This window comes from Pavona decussata, unplaced genomic scaffold, assembly GCF_977016875.1.
Source record: "Pavona decussata unplaced genomic scaffold, jaPavDecu1.1 SCAFFOLD_127, whole genome shotgun sequence".
NCBI classification, from domain to species: domain Eukaryota; kingdom Metazoa; phylum Cnidaria; class Anthozoa; order Scleractinia; family Agariciidae; genus Pavona; species Pavona decussata.
The window spans coordinates 1,589,128-1,614,213 of NW_028145541.1; the positions used below are offsets into that span (position 1 = coordinate 1,589,128).

Consider the following 25,086-nt stretch of genomic DNA (forward strand, 5'->3'; position numbering starts at 1 on the left):
CGATTCACACTCAAGTAATTTTAAAATTTGTACAAAAAGATCAAACCACTCTGGTTTTAGTGTGATTGATAAACGACCTTTTCACTTTAGGCTCAAAATCCGCCTTTCCCCCGTGTCCGCTTTTCTTCTCCCACCCCCTCCCCCTTCCCTCCCCGAAGGAGGGGGGAGGGGGAGGGGTGAGTGCGGGCTCATTTCCCGTAAAGCGGCTGTTTATCGAGCTTATTTTCACAAAAGTCCAGTGGTTTACCCATTTCAAACCACGTGACTGTCCCCCCCATGCAATGGTATGAGAATACTTTAAAAAAAACGAATCCAACCCTCCAGAGATCTCAAATGCTAGAGGCTAACTAAACAGAAAAATGGTAAATAGATCTATTATTCCAACGTTGCTTCAGTTATAATACAGCCGCCAACGTCGGTTGTGAAAAAGATCGCCTTGTGTTGGTTTTTTATAAGTATTAAAACTATTAATTAATTTTTAGTTAAATTATCATATTCAATCATCATCCGCCCATGCCGCAACACGGTTCCTCTTCCCCGGTAAGGCCATGATTTCAGGGGGGAGGGGGCGTTCCCAGTCTGAATCATCGTTCGGATTTGATGCGTGTGGGGGAGGGGGTGGTGGGGGCCAAATCATAGAATCATCCTCAGATGTGTCAGCATCATCTAAAGATCCATTTGTTAAGAGTTCATTTTTAGTACTGTCGGGAGATTCCTTGTTAGCCTTTTGATTCTTTTTTGAACGATCAACTTGAGCATATAGTTGCGGTTCATTTCCGTTCACAGTGAGGCGATTGTCAACATCGTTGTTTTCGGACGAATCTTGCTTTGATGTTGGTACCGTAGCTGAGCGCCCATTTGAAGCGTTCTCGTCAGCGTTCTTAACTAAATTATTCGGACTGCTCCAGCGGTCTTCACTGTCGTTATATACCGGAGATTTATAGTTTTGCGCGGGAGGGGGAGGAGGAGGGGGGATCCAATCAGGGGGTTCATCTTCGTCTTCACTAGAGGAACCACTAATCGCCTTCCCAGCAGAGCCCTTGGGCTTGGATAAATTGTTCAAATCTTCTCTTCGTGTGTCCCAAGCTGTGACGTTTTCGTATGCGCCCTCTAAATCAGCGTTCTTTTCCCTCGCTGGCTCAGAGCTTCTTCCAACACCACCGTTAACATCTACACTAGTGTAAACTGCTGTTCCATTCCTGAAGGAGGAAACAGGACTGACTCGAGGTTGGTAGTTCTCCAAGCGGATTCCTTCCCCCTCGCTGAGCTCGGAGGATGCTTGGATAGCGTGATTAAGTGCCGCTGGATCCATGTAACGCAGACGCGGCTCTTGCACACGCGCGGAGTTTCTGTCGCCCGCGAACATTCCCTCGTCAATCTCGTCATCTTCAACTGCAAAATTATACGTGCCCTCCACGCTCCCTTCGCTTTCATTACTCGTGGACTCGCGCGAGGTAGTCTCGCTTCTTCGATTCCGAGTATGAACAACATACTTGAGAGAGGGATCCTCGCGTGGGTTCTCAATATGAAAACTTTGGCCTGAAAGACAAACAAACAGTCACTGCTTAACGCACTTGTGGGACGCTACGAACTCAGCCCAGTTTCCATCACGTTCCCCACGCTCTAGGCCAGAAAGGTCCGCGGAGGAGGCTGGAACTAAGGAACATTCTGCAAGATTGATGGTTTGTCAACAGCAAGGGTATCCACCTTGATCACAACGCACTTACATCATGAATTATTTTTGTGCAAATCGAACCCAACTCTCTTGCAAACTCTGTTGTAAATACTACGGCTACTCACTACAAGAGCTTACACTGCCGTTTGACAGCCTAATAATGTCCCTTTTCACCTATGCGATTGAGGTGTTGGCTTGTGCCCACTATAAATTGATAGGTTTTGCAAGCGGGCTCTACGTTATGGCCATACCAGCAAATATACACCTATAACTGATGCAAGATAACTGCTGATAATACTCATCCCCTTCGTGAACTGTTTCCACCCCAGAGATCAAGAAGCCCTAGGAAAAGGGGACACCCTTACATCCCGCCACGTGTCAGAACTGAACGTCATAAACGATGTTTGGTGAATAGATGCCTTTTCAATTTTATCTAACTGTCTTTGCACATTTGTCAATAGTTTGTGATTAGTTCTCTTTTATAGTAGTTAGTTATATGAAGTTGTAAGTCCAGACGTATGGCTCTGGGCACGTTTCTTTTGGCATTTGTTTGTTAATAAAGAATTCACCATCAACTCTCGCTAAATACGATGATAAACTGCAGCAGTACAGTGGTGGGATGTTGCCATATTTTGAACCATGCTTTAAAACCCCGCACAAATCCCAGCTTAAAATATTTTTAAATAAAAGTCCTTTAGGTGGTTTGTATTGCCGCCATGTTGGTGGATAAAATAAAAGAAAATTTGCTCACATAGTTTGCATAAAAATGGCAGTTTACTCCCAGAGGAGAAAAATCTCATTGTTCCTGTCTACCAACATGGCGGCCATGACGTCACGTGCAAACTATCAATTGAGCGTTGATCCTGGAAAGGAAATGAAAGACTGCACGAGGCAAAGAAAAATCTTCGACCTCGGCGAGAATCAAACCCAAGACCTCCAGATTTGATGAACCGTTGCTCTACCGACTGAAGACTGAAGAAGGTTTTGTACATGTACCGCCATGGAAAAATTACTTCGACTACCCATGACTTACTACAGGGCCCAGTTGTTCAAAGCCCGATTAAGCTAATCCTGGGTTAACGTGAAGTTCGATCCGAGTTTAATTACTAATCAATAAGTATTTTTCCAAAAGATTTTTGCTCTTCAGTTTTGACTTAGATTTTCCTTTAACTTTAGCTAAAAATCTGCTTTTAAAACCATTTTTAACGAGCGAGATACAAACCTCGGTTAACTTTTAATCGGGGATTAGCGTTAATCGCCTTTCGGACAACTGGACCCAGACTGTTACTTACGTGATCCGCTGGATTGTCTTCGCTTAAAACAAACAAAAGCGATAATCACAAGTAACAGAAGGACTCCAATTAAGAAGCAGATGATGGCGATTTGTAAACCAGAAGACTGTTCCTCATCACTCTGCTTTGAAGACACCGCAAATGCATCTGAAAAATAATAAAACAGGTGAGTGGACAAATCTGAAAAGCCTACACAATTTGAGCTGGTTATTTGAACAAATTCCAATGACTTCTGTGAACTTAGAAAGGCCCACCTCTACAAAAAAGAACAACCTGCAGCTGGATCTTCGTGCAGATCTGGACCCACTTGTTCAAAGAGCGGATAGCTTAATCCAGTAGATAAATCGCTATCGAGCGGATAAAATGTACTCCAACCAATACATTTTATCCGCTGCAGAGCGACTTATCCGCTGAATAAAGTTATCCGCCCTTTGAACAACTGGCGCCAGAGTCAGCAATGGACTAAATAAAACAACTTGCAAAATACAAGGCTGATCCAACAGCTCGTATTTTAATGGCATTGCCCAATATTTGGTTAGACAAAACTAACCTCCATAAGGGACTAAAGAAAACAGTTGCAACAATTTAAACAACGAATGATGATACATGATAGGTTATAAACTTAAAGGCGGAATAACTGTAAACAAACAAAACAATTAAAGCTACAACTGAAATAGAGACAGTATCCAGACCGCTCGGGAACCAATCAGAATACTAAATTTTCATTGTGGACCAGTTCCGATTGTTTGGAAAATATATCTCACTTAACTTACCAATACCAGTCTTGACGATTTTCGGTTCTGAAAAAGGACCAATCCCAGCATTGCTGTACATCCGGGCTTTCACTTCATATTTGGTGTCTGGTTCAAGGTCGAGGATGAGGTGCACGGTGTGTGACATGCTAGGTAACTGCACCTTGTCATAAGCAGCCGCGCTGTCGTCTTTTTTATACCATACATCGTAGCCCAGAATTGAGTATGAAGGAACCTATAGGAGCATAGTTATGAGAGAAAGGTTGTAAATGTTTTTATGCATTTCAACTCTGTCAGTGGAATTTGGACGTAAGTTTTTTGGTGATAAACTTTGAGGACACTTCTTTTGGCAAGTGTTTTATGTACATGCAAATTTAATGGCCGCCGCAAAGCTTTTCCCGAGCGCTCGGATTGCAAAACGGTTAAGACCGGCAAGGTGTCGCTACACGAGGCAATAGTTCCTTCAACTTGCAAGGTAACGATGGCGATAGCTTCGCCAGACAAATCGCAGGACACACCGATGTTACAAGCTCCATGACGAAACGTAGAAGACGAGTTTCGTCACGCAACGTGACTTCCTGTTGCCAGATATGCTGAGAAAAGGAGTGTAATAACGTAATTCGTCCGTAACTTTCTCTCAACGGCGTTGATTGCATGTTGTAAGAAAATAGCGTGATGTAAATTTTGAAAAAGTTTGAAAACTTTGATATCATACTATCATTTTTCACACACCACGTCTGTTGAAAAACAACTCGGAGGGGGGGGGGGGGGTGGGGGAGTCACTCCCTATAATGGACTATTGGGGGAAGCTCCAACCGAAAGGGGCCCCTTTTTTCAGGATGGAGGGATATAAAAGGGTAGATATTTCACGAGCCGAAGTTTGAGAAAGGATAGCGCAATGGGCCTTTCAAAATATCTCGAACAGACCCAACGAAAAAAAGATAAGAGTGTTTCTCCTGTAGGTATGTGAAAGGGGTTTTCTTTTCCGTCAAAACTGCTATATAAAAGGGTAAGGGTTGGGACCTCGGGGCTCCCTGCATAACACTTTCTTGAGTAGCCACCCCCCCCCCCCCCACCTCCCTTGGGAAAGCAATACAGTGACTAGTTCAAATAAGTTTGTAGGAACAGTGCGGAGTACCTTCCACTTGACCATGATCTGATAGGCTCCATTGGATTCTGCTGTCAAGTCCACAGGGGGTGTTAGAGGAACTACAACAAAACACACAAGAAAGTTTGTCTAGCATTTACCCTACACGATACAGTATAATGTAGATGCTTTCAACAAATATGCTTCGTGACACAAAATAAAGTTAATGTATGTTTACCATCTGCAAGAAAAATTCCGGAAGGTTCGTTTTGAAAAGCATATGGATCATAATTTTCGGAAACCCTTCAGGGCAACCTCGTTCCCGAGACCCTGGGAGCGAGGTTGCCATTAGGAATTTTCAAGGTAATTCCAGAAGTCTGCTTTTTTTTCTCGTTGGAAACGGAAAACTCCGTAACATTGGTCATTTCTCCCTTCTCCAGTCTTCTACTAATTGAAGTTGCGCGGAATGTAAATGGAAGCGTCACCTTTTTTGGCTGGTATACTGTTTTGAAAAAAATCTTTGCCATAATCATTGAACGGCAATCCTGCCCTGTTTTACCTTTTAAATGATCTACACGCTTTATAAAGCAGTGTGTTTATTTTCTGTAGAATGAAAGTTCAGTGTGGGATGACTGTTGAATTATAATGGTGAAGTTTACTAGATGAAAGAAGTTTCCTGTGACACTCTTTAAAAGGAGACTGGAGAGAGGAAATTGGAGATGAAAAAGAAATGGTTCTGAGCTTGCCAGCATTCCGTTCTAACGCAAATAGATTATTACTGACCTCTACTACTGTACAATCTACAAATGGTGTTTACGGAAAATGTCTGAACCACTTGACTTCCAAACGAAATTTACGGACTTTTTTGCTGGATGTTAAGCATCAGGTCAATCACTATTGGTTTTGGTTTCCTCTTCTGATGGGTTGAAAAGGCAGCATGCTTTGTCCAGTAGCTTGTTTCCCGCGCTTTGTTTTATACGTTTACCGAGTTCAAAATAACGCATAATAACCGGACCACTTTTGTATTTCATTGTTTTTTTGTTTTTTTTTTAACTGTCAAAGAACAAACACGTGCACCGTTATCTGACCAATTAAGACGCACGCTTGTTTTTCTAGGCACGGGCTGCACGCTTTTCCTTGAGTTCTGATTGGCTCAATCGCGTATAGGCTAATTAACACGCACCAATTAATCGGATTGGTTATCAATCGGGTGATTAATCGGGAGGAAGATCCTAGCACTAGGAAGATCCGAGTAGGCGAAAAAACTTTTCGTTTGCTTTACATGCAGAAATTTCGGCCGAAGTGGTTACCAAGTGGAGAAGGAAAAGAAGAACAACTGTCGGCCTTGAGCAGCTGAACGCCTGGCTGCCGCCATGTTTGTTCTTTTTGTCCCTAGTACTAGGGAAAAAAACTCGGGAAATTCGAAATCTTTTCCCTGAATGTCACCGAAAAATTGGAAGAGGGTAATTTTATCGGACAAAATGCCTGGAGAGGCCCATGTGTATTTTACGGCCTTTTCGAGTGCAAGAAAAGCGCCGGTCATGTTCTGCGTAAAATAGTTTCACATACAACAGTGGAGGCGCTGTTATTTCCTGGCTCGCTACTTGCCTTCAAATTTCATTGGTAAAGACGGTGTTAGAGCGAATAGTCAAACACGACTTTTTTACGAGCCTGACAGGGGTCCTGAGAGGCAGGGAAAAAAAAACGAGACATTTTTTAGCCAGCTAGAACCAGTGTTTTAATAAAAAAATCTCAGTAAACTAGATATTTAGAAACGTTCCAGCCTTTTAACCGTCTAATGTATTCAGTTCCCCGCCAGCTCTATTCCAACGTGCAGAGCGGGTATTTAGTCGAGCGCCCCCCCCCCCCCCCCCCAAATCAGGTACTCCTGATAAGAACAGTCCGTTAAAATCTATCGTGTGAGTTAACTAAATCATTTCAGTACAAATTACTAAAAAAAAAAAAAATATTAAAAAGTTAACTTATTAAAAACCTTATTTTAACGGATTCCATATTTTTTACGTTTGACTTCTCTCACCTAACTGCCACGTTCTCTCTGTTTTTGAAACAGGCCCGCTCCACCTTTCCACTCCATCATTTCTTCTCCTCCCAGCGTACACCCTCACATTGTAACGCGTGTCAGGGGACAGGCCTACCAAAGTAAAGTTTTGCGGGCTGCCAGAAGACGAGTGTTGAATGGAAAAATCCTCCGAGGTGTTACCATTGTGAGGTGTGTAGTTTATTCGGTACAGTATGGTGTGGAGATAACCGTTCAACACAGCTGGTTTGACCCAGGACACGAACATAACGCTTGCATTCTGAGCAATCAATTCCAGCTCTCGAGGAGCTGATGGTGCTGTCAAAAAAAAGGATTAAAGGGGCAGTGTCACCGATTTTTATTGTTACTTTGAAAAGCCAAAAAAACGTATTTGAATTGATGGAATCGTCAAAATGATAGTTCAGTTTTGTTAACAATAACCCTAACAATACTCAAAAACTAATATTAATTTTTTTGGCTGGGAAAGGCTAGGATAGAAATGGATTGCAACTTGACTTATAGTTTGTTGTTCCCTAGATAAATCGCTTGATATTTCCTTCCCGGTGCTCTAACAGCAATTTCATGTCAGGAAAAAGGTTCTTTGTTAAATATTTGAGCCATTTTGACATATATACAGCAAAATCGCCGTGACCGTGCCCCTTTCAGTTTAAGTTCAAACCATAGACACCAACATCACAAAAATTCTCCTCTAAAGGCGAAGTAATACGAGCAACATTTTCTTGCAATTTGTCGCGCGATAAATGTTGCCTTGCAAGTTGCGACTGTTTGTTGCACGTATAACCGCCGCTGCGCGAAACAAATCTTCATGTTGCAACAAATAGAAACAGCGTCTACTTTCTGCAACATAAAAATTTGTTACGCGCGTAGGTGCTAACACGGACAACAAACAATCGAATTTTTTTTCTTTTTTACGAGTATGCCTTAACCTCGTACCAAGATGCTTGTCTTCCAAGAAAACATCTGGTACAATCGATCGCGTTCTTTCCCGTAGAGTGAGAGGACCTGGTTACGAGATTAAGTTGCCTATTTCACTGACTGAAAAAAACCTCTTTCATAAATTCATTACTTCTCACGCGGGAAAAGAGTCTCCCCATACCTCCCTCTAGAGTAGTGACATTCCGTGACGGCTGACTATAATTGCTAGTTCCAAGACCATTTTTAGCTTTCACTCTAAACGTGTAGGCAGTGAATGAGTCTAAATTATTCACAAGCACTGAAGTCCCTTGTATGGTATCGTTGACTGGTTCCCAGACTCCTGTCTTAGAGTACACTTGCGCCACATATTGTAAAACAAGATCCAAAGGCTCTGACTGAGTCCAGGTCACTTGTAATGATGTCTCCATGATCTTCGTGATCGTCACTTGAGAAGGTGCCTTGGGAACTGGAATGAAAAGATATATAGTAACACACCTGAGTCGTTATTCCCTTAAATTGCCGGAGAATGCCAAAATTTAAAAATTGGGTGAGATTTCAACTTGCGGAAAACTAGACACTAAACAGCACCGCAGAAAAAGTACAACTCAATAGCTTTCATTTGAATGGTCACACTTGAGACTCCAATCCACAGACTCAAAAGTCAGAACCAACAAACAGCACCACAGGAAAGTACTGCTCAGACTCAAAAGTTAGAACCACCTTGTACATCAAAACAAACAGCACTACAGGAAAGTACTGGTCAGTAGCTTTCATTTGAATGGTCGCACTTAAGGATTTCATCCACAGACTGAAAAGTTAGAACCTCATTGTACAGCATAATAAACAGCACCACAGGAAAGTACTGGTCAGTAGCTTTCATTTGAATGGTCACACTTGAGACTCCAATCCACAGACTCAAAAGTTAGAACCACCTTGTATATCAAAACAAACAGCACTACAGGAAAGTACTGGTCAGTAGCTTTCATTTGAATGGTCACACTTTAGGCTTTCATCCACAGACTCAAAAGTTAGAACCTCAACCACCTCCTGTACAGCATAATAATTAGTTGAGTTCCACAGGAAAGTACTGCTCAGTAACTTTGAATTAATGGTCACAGTTTTTGGACGTCTATGGTGGCCCAGCATTATCAGTTGATTTTTTTGCAACGAAAGCTGAACACCTATGTTGAATTTGATTATCATAATCGATTTCATTTCAAATTTAATTTAAAATGTATACTGAATCTTTATTTTACTTTTAATTTCACTTCTGTTTTCAGAGTGAAATTGATTTTCAAACCAAAAATCAATCAAAACGTGCAAAGCTTTTTAAAAGTCAATTTAGAATGCTAACATATTCGAGAAAAGAAAAAATATTCCTAACAACTACTGAAGTAACGAAACAGAAAAAAAAAATTGATCGGGCCGAACGGACCAGCGTTATCATCTCACGCGGAAACGGCTGGGACCTAGCCTCGTTTTCCAAGATGGCGGCAATGCTAGATTTTCTCACGAGACTTTACAGTCAGTAGGGATCCGGCGTTCGTTTCCTCTGTTTGCATATTGGTATCGGCTCTTCGTGACAATAATAACCTTGTGTAATTTGATTTCAACTGGAAATGAAACGGAGAAAAGACGAAAAGGAAAAGTGGGAAGATTTCGAGGCACGAGTGGGCATGAAGCGATCGGGTGGAGGTGAGCGGAAGAAGGGAGCGAATGCTAAGACAGTACCGAACGACATTTTAGTGCAGCGTATGTCCAGCACCGCTTCAGGCAGACTTAAAAAGTGTGAACCCTTAGATACTCGGGATTTCGTTCCCTTTGGTGACTATGATGAGCTAACAATTGAAAATATTAAAGAAGCTTGCGAGAAGTATTATCAGGCCCCGGAGGGATCTTGCGATATTCTGGCATCTGACAGGGGACCTTCCTGCACCAAGCTCGAGCAGATCAAAGGTAAAAAAGTCTATTTTATTCGTTTTCTTCCACCAACGTCCACTGACGTTGCCCCAAAATTGGGACAGCCATCGTTTGAGGACTGTTTTGAACCAGCTAAGGTGACTAGGTCCGTACCAAGTCCAGTGAAAACGTCTGGAAATCTGCCTGCCTTGCATTCCGTGGTTTTTCCCAAGTCAGTGTCAGTGACTGACCTTCTGAAAGCTGGAAAACTCGTCAAGCCACCAGCAACAAATGTCACGGCGTTAGATCTGGAGAGTTTTGATGTCGCAGAATGAACTGGGTTAAATGTGGTTCACTTACACTCGAAATTGAAGAAACAAGATTTGCGCATGGAGCATTTAGAGATGCATTTCGTGCTACTACCACCGGCAAAGATGTTCCAAACACCGCATGGGTGGTAAAACAGTACCAAGAGAAAGCAGCAAAGGCCATTAATGATGATCTGGGTATGTCATTAGAAGATCATACAAGAAAGCAAGTACAAATGAATGCGGTAGCTAGACACTTAACCAAACGATTTGCGAAAAATGTACCACCTGAATTTGGTGGTACGTTTGAGTATGTTAAAGTGTTTTATTCTGTGTTTAACAAGCTACCAGTTACCGTTGAAGAGTTTGTACAAGGTGAATTTCATAAATATGTAAACAATAATGGTTTGTGCATCCCTTCCCCACAAGAGGAATTTGATGAAATTTATGCTAAGGCGCAATGCCTTGTACATTACAGCTATCAGATATCTGAAAGGAAGCTTATGCTGCTTGATATCCAGGGTTCCTCTTATAAGTTATATGATCCTGAAATTGCAACGACAGATCTTTTTGGTAATGATGCATCATTAGGTTCAAAGGAGCTCAACTTTTGTGCCGGCAACCTTTCCTGTATTGCAATTGACGAGTATAAAACAAAGCACACCTGTAATAAGTATTGTGATATGATGTCTCTGGAAATTTTTGATGGAAATGGTGTTTAATATTTGAATCTCTATGCACTGGTTATTATTTTATTAACAGGTGAAGGACTGCGAGCATAATACAGCCTTGAGAAAAATTGCTAACTTATATCAGGACGTCAATTTGGGTTTGGTTGGATTTTTTATACTTTTTAACAAGTGGCCTCAAATTCAACTGTTAAAAATTATATTCTGATTATGGGAAGTTTGCAATCTTAAGTCACTGTAACCAAAAAACAGTTCTTATAATCTGGTGACAAAACCAAATATGATCAAAGGTCATGAAACACAACCCTTTCATATCTGACTAATTATGGGATGTATTGAAATGTTTTAAGTCATTTAGTATGATTTATGCTCCAGTCCTTTAATTTATTATTTATCAGGCTAGTCATGTATTGAACTTCCCCACCCAAAGTGTCCCTTGTTGTTAAGAAAGATTTGCCATTTTGGTACTAGTTGGGTTTTGTTCCACGTTACTCTCTAGAAAGGCTCCTACGCCAAGAATATTATATATTGGCACAAGAGCTGTAAGTTGTGGCTCTTCTTCTTATAGGTTACAGAGTGAGGGTCATGAAAATAGTTAAGCTTTATTTATGGCTTACATTGTTTTTATCGCTTGTGAGCATCGTTTTTGACAGTCGTTGCTGTTTCAGTAGCATTTTCCGACTGTATTTAGTTTTTATTTATGAATTTCCATAATTTTAACTAGCGTTCCACCTTCCCAGTTTGGAAGGTTAGAACTATGTAGTCACATTTTGTCACTGTTTTCAGAAAGATGTCTTTTCAGGTTACATGCAGTGAAAACGCATTTTTTTTAACATAATCAAATGGTCAGTTGACAGTTTCAGTTGTTGCTTGTAGTATTGATTACACTTACCTTGAACGAATTAAACTCATGGTTGTTTTTCATGTTGTGTCCTGTTTTCACCCTGCTATTTAATTTATAACATTTGAAATAAAACTGGAAAAAAAAATACTTGTCCTGGAGCCACATAATGTTGTCTGTTTTCAGACACCACTTATTACAAAGAATACAACCAATCTACTTGCTACTTTTTCCAGCTTTCAATGGCTATGCTGTTGGTAGTCCAGTACTTCCTGTATGAGTCAATTCAACATCAGTTTAGGTGAGTTTCACACTTCATTTTCAACAGGAACACTAAAAATGAACATTCTATACCAATAACTTAATTATCTGTGTTTGATCATAGCAAGCAATTATTAGGTTTCAAAACTAAAAGGCAATAATCATGTTCTGGATATTTTGAGATACGAAAAGCCGTTCTTGTGAATGCTTCTGGTTGTAGTGATTTTCTTGTATGGCAGTCCACCAGGTTCACTTTCAAATCCAGAAATAGTAAAATATACATTATATGGGATTTATTTCACATCTTAAAGGAACTTGATGTTTCTCCTGAGAAACCTAAAGGCTTCAATTGCATTTTTTGATTCAACTCTTTCTGGATTGGAAAGTAGTTGCAGACATTCCCTCCTCACTCTTGGGTCAATAAAGTCAAACACATCTCCATCCATTACCCCTGACAACTCGGCCACCTCCTTCAACTCATCCTTGTGCAATGGGATTCCCATGTTGGTGCCTCCATACTGTTCAGGGAAAGAGAATATATGGTCTGGTACCCCAGCTGGAATTTCCAACTGATCCTGTCCTCGAATTCTGTGAGAATTCCAGTACCTAACAAATATGTCACACTCTCGTTGGACAACTGGTATAAACACATAAGCAAGCAGTTGTCTATCGAGTGCACTGTGTGGATCATATTCTCTTCCTCTTAAAAGTATTGTCAATTGTTCTTTAAAGAACTTTTCTAGTCGTTCATGAAGTTCACGCCACCATCTCTCGATCTTGTTGCTTGTTGAGGGACCATAAATTATTGCATCAGTGGGATCATTCATGTCTTCGTGCTTGTTTAGTAGATAGACGTGAATTGTGGCCATTTTACCAGTTTCCGTTCCTCTGTCAACTCTGAGGTTTCTCGGAAGCATCTCTGCTTCGAATAGGTACTGAAGGTACATCTTGCCTACAACTAAAGGATTTGAGTTCGAGTGGCACACAAACAAGAAGAGGATTTTGCGAGAAAACGTGTCAATACAGCCATATACACCAAGAGGAAAGGTCGAATTTTGATAACCGCATAGTTTATCATGCCCATCTAAGGAAGCTACCCATAAAGGCCCTTCGGATGTAAACTGACCCTTGGGCTTTTTCTTTTTTCTTTGAAGGCTTCTTGCCTCGAGTCCTTCCGGGTCTAATTCTGCAATCATGTTGTAAACAAGATGACGTGGTACCTGAACATTGTGCTCTGTTCTAAGCTTCTGATTCATTGCTCTGTACCCTAGTAGTCGCCCCGGTCCCTCCAATTCTTTTTGCACCGCATCCGCCACTACTGTAAGTGGAGTGTCGTAATCTATGTAATGAATACCAAAGTGACGAAGACGTCGGTCGAGGGTTGCAAGACTCCACTTATATTGGGGAAAATCTCGCTGCATAAAATCAAGAACTTCTGATCTCTTTAGATTTTGGCTAACGTACGTCTTTAAGTCATTTTCCATCTGATTATCCTCTTTCCATTCACTCTTAGAGGCCATGTTGAAGTATCGCAATTCACAGAGTTCAACATTTATGCATTGCCGCCATCTTGGAAAACGAGGCTAGGTCCCAGTCGTTTCCGCGTGAGATGATAACGCTGGTCCGTTCGGCCGATCAATTTTTTTTTTCTGTTTCGTTACTTCAGTAGTTGTTAGGAATATTTTTTCTTTTCTCGAATATGTTAGCATTCTAAATTGACTTTTAAAAAGCTTTGCACGTTTTGATTGATTTTTGGTTTGAAAATCAATTTCACTCCGAAAACAGAAGTGAAATTAAAAGTAAAATAAAGATTCAGTATACATTTTAAATTAAATTTGAAATGAAATCGATTATGATAATCAAATTCAACATAGGTGTTCAGCTTTCGTTGCAAAAAAATCAACTGATAATGCTGGGCCACCATAGACGTCATCTACAGACTCAAAAGTTAAAACCACTTTATACCGTTTAATCACCTTGCGAGAAAAAAATACTACATTATACTTTCATTTAAAAGGTCAAATTTAAGATATTTTCAACCAAGGAATTATACATTTTAAACACTTATGAAGGGGGAATTAATAGTAGGAAGCGTTATTTGACTAGCTACACACCAAACTCAAACTTTCCTCTGAAGTATAGTCAAGGGTTCTGAAAATCCGGTAAGCCCTTCAACAAAACTCCAAGGAACTTACCTCGTGCAAACTTGGCCACTGAATCAAGTGGATTGGTACAATTGCAGAGAAATGAACTGCTGACCAGAGCGGCTACAGGCACAAGCAGCTCTTTGCCAGCAGTGACGTCATAGTCGGGGTAATTCTGTGTGTCTGGTAGTTTAGAATTCTGTAGGTACCAGGTCACCTCTGGAGAAGGATTTCCATCCACAATACACTGCACCTGGACCTTACTGTTCTGTGAGGGAGTCTGTTTGAAGTCTTTTATTTCTGCTTTAGCTGAAAGAAAATTAGGTGACTATCAGGTGCCTACTTTTGCTACTGCACAGAGGGTATCCAATACTCACCACTTGTTCAAGTCGTGAAAGTGCAGAGTCAACTGGTATGACTTGTACGAGTCATAAAACAGTTGCTTCCATTGGTTTGATTGGTACAAGTGGTGAAGTAGCTACTTTTCAGTGGAACAACATCTAGGAATTTGTTTTTCTTTTGTCAATAATTTTACAAGTTAATGAGTCTATGATGAGAGGGAGAGATCAAATTTGCAGTAACGTCAGTCCTCAGCAGCCCAGGGAGATAGATTAACGTAATGGCATATTTGGTGATAATTCATAATGCAATTTCCTGGGGTAAGCTAATTACCTATCCCCCACCCCACCCCTCTAAGAATAAAGATAAATGATGATTATTGTACTAGGCTAAGAAAACATACCACATAAAGCTCACTGTAATTTGCCTAGCCTCCCTTGCAGATGTTCTATTGGCTGGTCACGCAATCTTTAATCCCCAACCTTGGGGAGGAAAGATTGACAAGCCAAAAGAGCATCTGCGAGGGAGGCTAGACCATATGTATGACCAATCAAATCCTAACACTGCAGCACTCTCCAGATTGATTGATTTGCACATTAGACTGTCCTTGTCTTGACTGGTTCCCAGTTTTATCCAATATATTTTGACCTGACATGCGCACCTGAAAGCGACACTGTGAAATGTGTGTACCGACTGAAAGCCAACAAGAAAAAGACTTACTGCCAATTGACAGCTGAACTTGATCCTGTGCTGAGCCTCTACTGTTTCTAGCTTTACATGTGTACAACCCTTCATCTGCCGGCTGCACATTATAAACACTGTACTGGTGTCCAGTCCCAGAAAGACTCTGTCCATTTCTCAGCCATGTTATGACCGCAGGGGGATTGGACTCTGGTCTACATTCCAGCACAGCAGTACCTCCCTTGAGGACAAACACAGGTGCGGGAGAGACTGGGAACCGTGGAGCAACTAAAAGAGGAGAGAAAGAGTCTAAATAAGCTTGACTTTCATAAGATCAGAACTCTTGGAAACCAAGCTATGTACTATTATATGGAGTTCAAACAGAAACTGGGAAAGAAATTCTGTGACTTTTCCATGACTTTTAAACCTACACCCTGACCTCATTGGAATTTCTTGGAATGTCTCTACTTCAAATAGTGTCCACAATTAGTTCACAGTAGCTAAATACTCTGACACTTTAATGAAGTCAGTCAGTCAGTCAGTCAGTCAGTCAGTCAGTCAGTCAGTCAGTCAGTCAGTCAGTCAGTCAGTCAGTCAGTCAGTCAGTCAGTCAGTCAGTCAGTCAGTCAGTCAGTCAGTCAGTCAGTCAGTCAGTCAGTCAGTCAGTCAGTCAGTCAGTCAGTCAGTCAGTCAGTCAGTCAGTCAGTCAGTCAGTCAGTCAGTCAGTCAGTCAGTCAGTCAGTCAGTCAGTCAGTCAGTCAGTCAGTCAGTCAGTCAGTCAGTCAGTCAGTCAGTCAGTCAGTCAGTCAGTCAGTCAGTCAGTCAGTCAGTCAGTCAGTCAGTCAGTCAGTCAGTCAGTCAGTCAGTCAGTCAGTCAGTCAGTCAGTCAGTCAGTCAGTCAGTCAGTCAGTCAGTCAGTCAGTCAGTCAGTCAGTCAGTCAGTCAGTCAGTCAGTCAGTCAGTCAGTCAGTCAGTCAGTCAGTCAGTCAGTCAGTCAGTCAGTCAGTCAGTCAGTCAGTCAGTCAGTCAGTCAGTCAGTCAGTCAGTCAGTCAGTCAGTCAGTCAGTCAGTCAGTCAGTCAGTCATTCATTCATTCATTCATTCATTCATTCATTCATTCATTCATTCATTCATTCATTCATTCATTCATTCATTCATTCATTCATTCATTCATTCATTCATTCATTCATTCATTCATTCATTCATTCATTCATTCATTCATTCATTCATTCATTCATTCATTCATTCATTCATTCATTCATTCATTCTCAGAATTGACAAGAGGACTGGTGAAAGCAATGAGTGAAATGCTCCACTGGCTGACCGTTTTGATGCTTGACACAAAGTTTCCTAAATTTCTTTACTTTTCAGTCATCAGTTAAAAGAAAATTGGGGGGGAAACCTGAAATTCTGTGAGTTTTCCACTACCCAAACAAATTATTCTAATTTCCATGACTTTTCCAGGGCTGGAATCAGAATTTCAAATTCCATGATTTCCCAACATCGACTATGCTGTGAACCCTGTCATGTTGGCTAAACTTCAAAAATAGGAAGAAACAATTTCAATCCATGCCTAAAATTCAGGAGTATAAAACCTCAACAGCACATCTTCAGGTTACCGCATCTACCATATACGTGTATCATACTTACACAACACATCCAAAAAGGCCTTGGCAGTTTTACACCCAGCAGTATTGCAGGCTCTACAGATGTGCGCTCCCCTGTCCTTGGACATCACTTTTGTATATTTCAGATCTCCCTGGGGATCCACCTGTGCATCAACACCAGTAACAATGTTGGTTGATGTTCCACTTCCATCCTCTAACGTCCATGTGATAATTGGCTTGTCTGGTCCACGCGCACGGCATGGAAGTGTTGCGCTACCTCCCTCTTCAACTGAGGTGTTACTTGGAAAGGAAGTGAAGACGGGATAATCTGAAATACAATGGTATGTTAGTCTTTCAGGGATCTGTTTCTCACAAAATCTCAATAACTTGCCAGACCCAAAGACTATGTTATGCGCATAACACTTATCAAAAACAATCATTTAATCAATCTGAAAGGTGAATTTTTTAAAATCCTTGTAACTTTATGAAACATGTTAGTCAAGTTTGTGCTAAAAATTACCTAACAATTACCATATTTTTGTGTCTGTTTTACTCGTGATTTCTCTACCTCCTCTAAATTCTATCTGTCCTGTCTTTGGCCCGCCTAGATTAGCTCTCGCTACCTGTGGGCCAGTCTCTCTTTTTTGCTAAATTTTTGAATTTTTGAATAAACTTGAACTTGACCAGCTGATAAAAGCAGATTTAAACTGAAATCTGATAAGTCATCTGGAATTTCAAAAAATGTCCAAATCCCCAAAATTATAATTTATTTTAAATTCTCCTCACTGGTATGTTACTGCCACATATTTTTTTAAATTTCAGTTCTGAGATTTTAGTGATTGATCAAGAAAATAAAAATATTGATAACTTTACATAATTTATTTAGCCTCATAACCAGGAGATCCTACACTGTCTCTAAAAAAAACGTAATTATTTCTTACTTTTAATTAATGCATGTAAAATTGCAATAAAATTGCTACAAAATTACTTAAATTTTGATATTAATGTCTACCTACCACACACATTGATAAAGTATACAATAACCAGGCCATAATTTATTGTGCAGTTCCAGAAAAAATTCCTACCCCATGGAAGGTAATTGGAAATTCCTACGGGGAGGGGAGTCTTAGAAGCCAAAATTTTAAAAACTGGAATTTCCTGGGGGGAGGGGGTACAAAACAAAAAACCTTCCGTGAGGGGGAGTATGGATATTTTCTGGAACTGCACATTGACACAAAACAATTCCCATACCAGCCACTAATAAATATGCCTCTGCTTCCCTTGTCCCTGCTTCACTCGTTGCACGGCATGTAAACCAGCCAGTATCTTGTTCAGTGACACCTCGCACCAACAGAGTCCCATTGGATAAAATACTGAAGTGTGCATTATGGCTGATGGGGTCATGTGAATTGTACCACTTGATTGATGGAGCAGGATCTCCTGTTGCAGAGCATGAAAATGAGGCTGACTGTCCCTTGGGAATTGTTTGATTCTTTGGTGTTTCGACAAACACGGGAGGCACTAGTGAAAGATAAAAAATTATATTAAGTTCTTTGAAATATACACACAAATATACAATATGATTTTCATTTACATCCAACAGAACATGTATAAATTCAACTTGACAGCCATTGCTAACTAGTGATTCACTGCTAAGTAATTTGATTGACTTATTCTAAAGAAGGTAAAAGGGTATCACTGCTACTCCAGAGACCTTTATTTTTACTGAAAATTATGATTAAAAACAAAATCAAATAATTTATTCTTTTTCTTTCTCAAGAATAATGATCTGGTCAAGAGTTATGCTTTTTAATATAACTATACCTGAAAATTATTTTAATCAAATGAGAATTTGCCTTCTTTCAGCTTGATTCTTACCTGCACTGTTCTTGTACCCTCTTGTTTGTTGCACATTAAAATAATTCAAACCCATTTTTGCCAGTATTAGAGCACTGCATTGCTTGATATACAAGAAAGAAATTACATAAATAATTTTTACCTTGTATTGATAAGTAAAATCTGCCCTGAACTGATCCTAAAGAATTATTTGCAATACATGTGTAGAATCCTTGATTAGGGAGGCTCACAGAATTCAAGTTCAGGTTACGTTGTCTTGTAATAACTGAACCATTAAATAGCCACTGATAAGCTGGAACAGGTACTCCACTGACTCCACACTCCACAACAAGCTGACTGTTTATGTTTTGTGTCTTGTTATTTAATGGTGTAGAAAATCTTGGAGGAGCTGAAAAGTATAATTAATAACAGAAGCAATCCATGCAGTCATTGATTAATTAAAACAGGCACCTTACGTAAGGACATGTTACGCCTGGTTCAGATGCTGTACTTCACATGAGCAAAATCAAATTCAAATTTAGACCCACCCAAAATAATAAATCATGGCTGAATTTATTCAGACGCCAAACTTAATTCAGGCAAAATTAATTCACTGAAGCATACTTCGACTGAAGAAAATTGCAGATTTAGGCTAATAATATGCATTTGACTTGCCTCACGGGAAAAAAAGGCATCTGAATCAAAGCTGGTCCACAGCCATTATTCCTGGCTGAGCAAGGTGGGAAAAAAATGGCAAAGCCAATCCGAATTGGATCGGCCGTTCTGAATTGATTCAGATGCCATGAAATTAATTCATTAAATTTGATTCCACTCATGTGAAGTACAGTGTCTGAACTCTGGGCCTTACTGTACCATTTTTTAGGCATTAGTGTTAATGGTGATGGATTGATTGTCTGGGCATTATGTTTAAGCACAGCAGTGATTTCTTTGGACACGAGCAATTGTCTGATGATCAACTTGTCTGCATTATGTCTGTAGCTTTGCACATTTACAGCATTTTATGCAAATAGCATAAAATTGTTCAAATGTGCAGACCTGTGCCAAGATCACTCCAAACATGATCTGGCCATACCCTAGCTAGGACTCCCAACCTATCAATGAATCTGTGAACAGATAATGACACCAGGCACTTAATAATGTCCTCTTCATCCCCTGCTCATTTTAAACACTGATCAGCTGTTCTTTCTTAATAACAAGTTTACTGTGGGAAGGTGTGGCAGACAAGGTTGAAATGACAGATGGCTTTACATCACAGCCCTACAAAATGCACACTGTTATCATCTGAACTAAAACAAGGAGTTGAGAAAAGCCAGCATGATTTTACAAGTTATTTTTGAGTGCCTAAAGTCTTGAGATTCACACAGCAGCTTTACTCAATATACATTATGCTGTAATATATAGTTTGATTGGTATCCGAACCTGGAATGCAGTACAATTACATTTGGAATGCATTACAAGTACATTATTTACTTGTCCTCTAACCCTACTGTATTTTTGATATGAAATCTTATACTTAAGTATCAGCTGATTTGTGCCGAAGAATTTACTGGATGAGTGCTCATAAGTGACTCTGCCACAAAGATGGCTACTCAGATTCCTTACTATAGTAGGTTATAATATTCTAACATCAACAAAGGAACACTTACCTAGGACAGTCAGGGAAGCTGAAGCAGACCGACGACCATTATTGTTCACAGCGGTACAGGTGTAGCTTCCAGCGTCCACTTCTTTTACCACATCTATGCTCAAGGAATTGTTTGCAAGGACCCTTATTCCATCAGGGGGCTGAGACTGCAGGGTAAGTATGGTACCACTGGGTGTGGTCCACTCCACATGGGGCTTAGGGTCACCCTCAATAACACAAAGAAACTGAACTGATGAGTTTTCTGTAACCACTGTATTTGATGGTGGTGTTGTTATGCGTGGATAGCCTTAGGGAACAGAATAGTCATTTTATCAGTTTATAAATTAATGGACCAAATAATGCATAGGCAGATGGGTAATTTGCATAGAGAGTTGTCACCTGTGATTAAATGCTTAATAGATGTGAGTAACAGCTGCATGTAACTTGTTTGCAAGTTCTAAAAAATCCATTGTGTACATGTCCAAGCCATAGCTAAATCAAATTGCATTGGGTCACGAGGCAAAAGCAGTGAAAAATGTGTGATTAATCACTTTGCATGTGGCATAGTTAGAGGCTAAAGGAAGCCCGATGCCTTCCAGATCAGACAAAATATTAATATGTTCACAGAAACTAAACAACCAGTACATCTGAGTGTACAACTGGGCATGAATTTCAAATTTAAGTTCAATACATGTAGTGACATCAATCCATCTTAAATTTAAGCAAACACTACCTTGAATACGAAGAAAGGCTTGTGCTGTTATACTGCCTTCCGAGTTCTGTGCTGTGCAGACATAAATGCCAATATCTCCTGGCTGTAAATTGACAATCCTCAAAGATCCTGGGGACGGTTCCTGACGTCGATCAGCTGAGATGTTTCCATTCAACTTACTCCACGTGATTGTAGGAGAAGGATTTCCTGATGCTGCACAGTAAAATGTTGTTCTTCCTCCCTCCAAGGCCGTTTGGTTGACTGGCTTTACAGTAAATGATGGATGACTAGGAGGGTCTTGAAAAAATACAAAAAAGATTAATGTGTTGCTAGTACCCACCACACAGAAGATTTTGGGTTTGAAGCCACCCACTCCACGGGTATTCTTCTCACTGTCTTCCATATTTTTCCAATGTTACTAGCTAGTTGAGAGAATTTATATCTGCTGATCATTTCCTATATTCTCATGACCCATATGATCAATAAAGTGTTACACTAAGAACAAATAAGATGCCACTCACTGTTTGGCTTTTTGAACCCCTCCCCCTCAGAATTTTTATTGACCTTCCATGTGGGTGGTAGGGATGTTTTCTGGGACGGAGCAATTTGATTTCACGCAATGAGAATCTAACTTCCAAAGCACATTTCGTTGTTGTTGAACATGCACTCAGAGTGTATAAATTATAATTTCAAATTTCACATGTTCCAACCTCAATAAACCAGTTGGAATTTGACAAATTTCAAATATATGAAAATGCCACCTTTACAACTTAAGTGCATATCTTTTGCGACTCCTTTTTTGGGATGAGTAGGAGTTTTAAACTGTCACTGTAACAGTCAATTGCCAGCGGCAGCCTCACAAAACATTGTACAGAGCTACCATTTGCATCCAGCAGCCAACAGCTGATTCGCTCCGCTCGAAACGTCTGCACTCAAATCTCTTTACTGTGACCAATTTACATTTAGTTATCAACTCTGTTGATAAACCAAACATTTAATTCCACTCCCCACTGATCAATGCAATACCACAGTTTCCTTAAAAACTAACCCCCTTTAAGCCAAATATTTTTGGCAGCAAGTCTGGCCCAAGTAACTGGCTCCAAAGAATTTGAAAGTGACTAAAGAGAGGCATGGGAGGTTTTCTTTAATTATGGCCAGTTCCCTTAATGGGCTCTCAAAGCTTACTTTACCATAATTTTGACACATACCATCTACATTCAAGGTCGAGCTTGCTAATGTAATTCCATATGAATTCTCAGCTTCACAAGTGAACAATCGACCGTCATCACTCTTCTCTAAACTGCTTATCTTCAGGGAGCCATTGCTGAACACTTCAAACCTGCCACCTGTGTTTATGATTGCAGTGTTGTTTTTCCAGCGAACAGTGGGCTTGGGGTCACCAACAACCACACAGTGCAACATACCAGACTGTCCCACATAGGCTGTTAAAACTGACGGTGCTTGAACAATGGTTGGTTTTCCTTAAAAAACAAAAGACAACAATCATTGTGGTAATGAGAATTTTAATTATAAGTATTCCTTATTTGAACACAAACCCTTTTCCTCTGCTGAAATCCAAGACTAAACCTACATTTAGTTATAACTTTTTAGTTAATAACAATAATTACCTTCTAAACCTAAGTCGTTATCTGGATTACCAGTAGGTCAAGCCTAGATGCATGCAATTACTGGAGCTTAATCTGACATCTGTAGCATGGAGTGACTGATTATTACAATATCCCTGAATAGGATGCTAGTCCATCACAAGATACCCAACATGAAGTGACTAGGTGTATTACTATCCCCCCTGGATGGGATGCTAGTCCATCACAGGATACCCAACATGAAGTGACTAGGAGTATTACTACTCCCCCCTGGATGGGATGCTAGTCCATTACAGGATACCCAGCATGAAGTGACTAGAAGTATTACTACTCCTCCTGGATGGGATACGAGTCTATCACAGGATATCCAGCATGAAATGACTAGAAGTATTACTACTCCCTCCTGGATGGGATGCTAGTCCATCACAGGCTACCCAGCATGAAGTGACCAGGGGTATTACTACTGCCCCTGGATGGGATGCCAGTCTATCACAGGATACCCAGCATGAAGTGTCTAGGAGTATTACTACTCCCCCCTGGATGGGATGCTAGTCCATCACAGGATAGACCCAGCATGGAGAAACCAGGAGTATCTGATCCAGAGAAGAATGGTATTGTTCCCAGATCTGTATGCTATGTGTAAGTAACCAATTCTAAGCACCAGTGCTAATGCAAACCTGTCAGCTGGTTGAATTGGGCATACTTGAACTAGTTATTATTTATTTCAAAGTGTACATTTGTCAGTATCCTAGTACATGTATAACTCAATAACATACCTTTGACGGCCAACACTCCTGTTCTTTCACCTCTCTGCCCTGACCGTGTGTCAGTGACAACACAGGTATAGTTTCCAGCATCAGAAAATTCCAGGTTATTAACCAAAAGTTTTGAAACTGAGTCTGAGAAGGAGATGGTCCCTTTTGTAATGTTGCTGCTATCTTTAATCCAATGATAGCTTGGCTGTAAAACATCAGTTTGACATTCAAAGGTGATCTGACCTCCTTTGATAGCAGATCTAGAAGAGGGCTCCTTCAAAAACGTCAAGGAAGCTCCTAGCAAGATAAACAAGATTACTGATCATCAGTCAACTATAACATTATTATCCTTGAGAAGCTCCTTGAACTCTGCAATATGTCTAAAGCCAGCAACACGCCTGGCAATTTTACCTGCCGATCAAGGCAAATTTGATCACCAGCAAATGTTGCATGTGATTTTCACCACAGAAAAATAGGAAAAGTGGACAGCCCAGGAAAGGTGATTGAGAGTAGCTGCCATTTCTGGATCAAAATTGGCTCCTGAAATTGGATATAATTTTGTGAATGCCACAATTGCTCCTTCAGGGGTCCCAGGGAGTTTTCATGACAATGATAATGGTGGTCCTGGTGATGAAGATCATTGATGACGATGACAATAATGATAACAATGACGACGATGATGATGATAATGATGATGATGATGATGATGATTTATGCAAACTAACAGTACATGTATGAAGGAAATCATGTTGTTTTGGTTTTAAATAAACAATTCCATGGGGGAAGTGAGTCATCTTACCTGTATTAAATTGAAAGCTTACAGTTATTAGAAGAAAATATACTGTGGCCCACATAGCGTTCTTTGCAATCAGCTGATGAAAGAAAAACAAAGTAGAGTTAACTCCTAAGGACATGACAAAGAAATAATAATATTATTGAAGTACATGTAGAAATCCTGTCCCAAAATGAATGGAGGCCAAATGTAAACACTTTTATCTCACACAGAAAAACCGGCGATTTGACCTACGACGTAACTGTACTCTCTATTTGAAAAGTCCACAAAATGATTCAAAGTAAAATGCTAGGTAATGAACTTTTTGTTAACATGTATTTCTTCTGATTTAGTAATCCGATTGTATAATACATTCAACTTAACTCAATGAAAGAACAAACTACCATGACAACACGACAACTATAATATGATCTTTGATCGAAAGCGAAGCCATTTAACCTCGAGTACTGTTTACTTAAGAGTGTTGAATATTTCGCTGTCAGGAATTAAAAAATGAAAATGTGCTTTCTGCGTTAAGACAACATCAAATATTTCAGGGTTGTTATCGGCCTACAGAACACCAAAGAGGCCTAAAATCGACACATAACTAACCTTTTAAAGCCCGTTTCTCGAATCACAAGTTACTAATAAGCTGACCTATTTTCAAGACTGGATCATTTTTCCGCGTACAAACTTGCAAAGCTATAAACGATTTACCGAACTAACTTGAACAACACAGAGAGATAAAGCGTAAAGCTTACTTTTCTAAATTCATCATACGTTTGGCCGACAATAGTTCGTCGAGGTTACCGATCATGGCAAAGTCTAGCCTCTAGGCAACAATCGTCATGAGACGCCGTCCGAAGGAATGCGTTATCTTTCAGGCCGCCATCTTGTTACTATGCTCGTGCCAGTGCTACGTTCGATCACACGGTCAAAGTCACACAACGCACAAAAAATAACATGGTGATATTGTGAAATTTTCATTTTCAGTCTCCGCAGCTTCAAATAAACGTGGAAATAATATTTTTGGGCTTTAGTTCTGGATAACAGAGTTTTCAATTTTGGTCTGAAGAAAGAGAAAACGTTTGGTTAGGTCACTTCATTTTAGGTCAACAGAACACACCTCACAAAATTCAGAAAAAAATCCAAGGAGTAACGGGTTGAGCCATATAATTGCATCAATTTTGTCAAAAAAATATGCCACAACTAT

At 40.2% G+C, this 25,086-nt stretch overlaps 2 protein-coding genes across 2 annotated transcripts; both read right to left on the minus strand.

Moving 5' to 3' along the window:
* Positions 1 to 64: 64 nt before the first annotated feature.
* On the minus strand, positions 65 to 24,799 carry LOC146469142 (cell adhesion molecule DSCAML1-like). Its single transcript, XM_085123797.1, has 17 exons — positions 24,635 to 24,799; positions 23,901 to 23,973; positions 23,123 to 23,398; positions 21,951 to 22,223; positions 20,764 to 21,039; positions 20,053 to 20,337; positions 18,549 to 18,794; positions 17,801 to 18,070; positions 16,593 to 16,877; positions 14,982 to 15,230; positions 13,974 to 14,231; positions 7,962 to 8,246; positions 6,845 to 7,162; positions 4,858 to 4,928; positions 3,741 to 3,954; positions 2,968 to 3,114; positions 65 to 1,539 (listed from the first exon to the last, which is right to left on the minus strand). The coding sequence occupies exons 2-17, from the start codon at positions 23,953 to 23,955 to the stop codon at positions 497 to 499; spliced, it is 4,551 nt and encodes a 1,516-aa protein (XP_084979923.1). The 5' UTR covers positions 23,956 to 23,973; positions 24,635 to 24,799; the 3' UTR covers positions 65 to 496.
* Positions 11,565 to 13,605, minus strand: LOC146469143 (uncharacterized). The gene has a single exon (XM_085123870.1). It carries the CDS (start codon positions 13,296 to 13,298, stop codon positions 12,084 to 12,086), a length of 1,215 nt encoding a protein of 404 aa, XP_084979996.1. The 5' UTR covers positions 13,299 to 13,605; the 3' UTR covers positions 11,565 to 12,083.
* Positions 24,800 to 25,086: the final 287 nt, after the last annotated feature.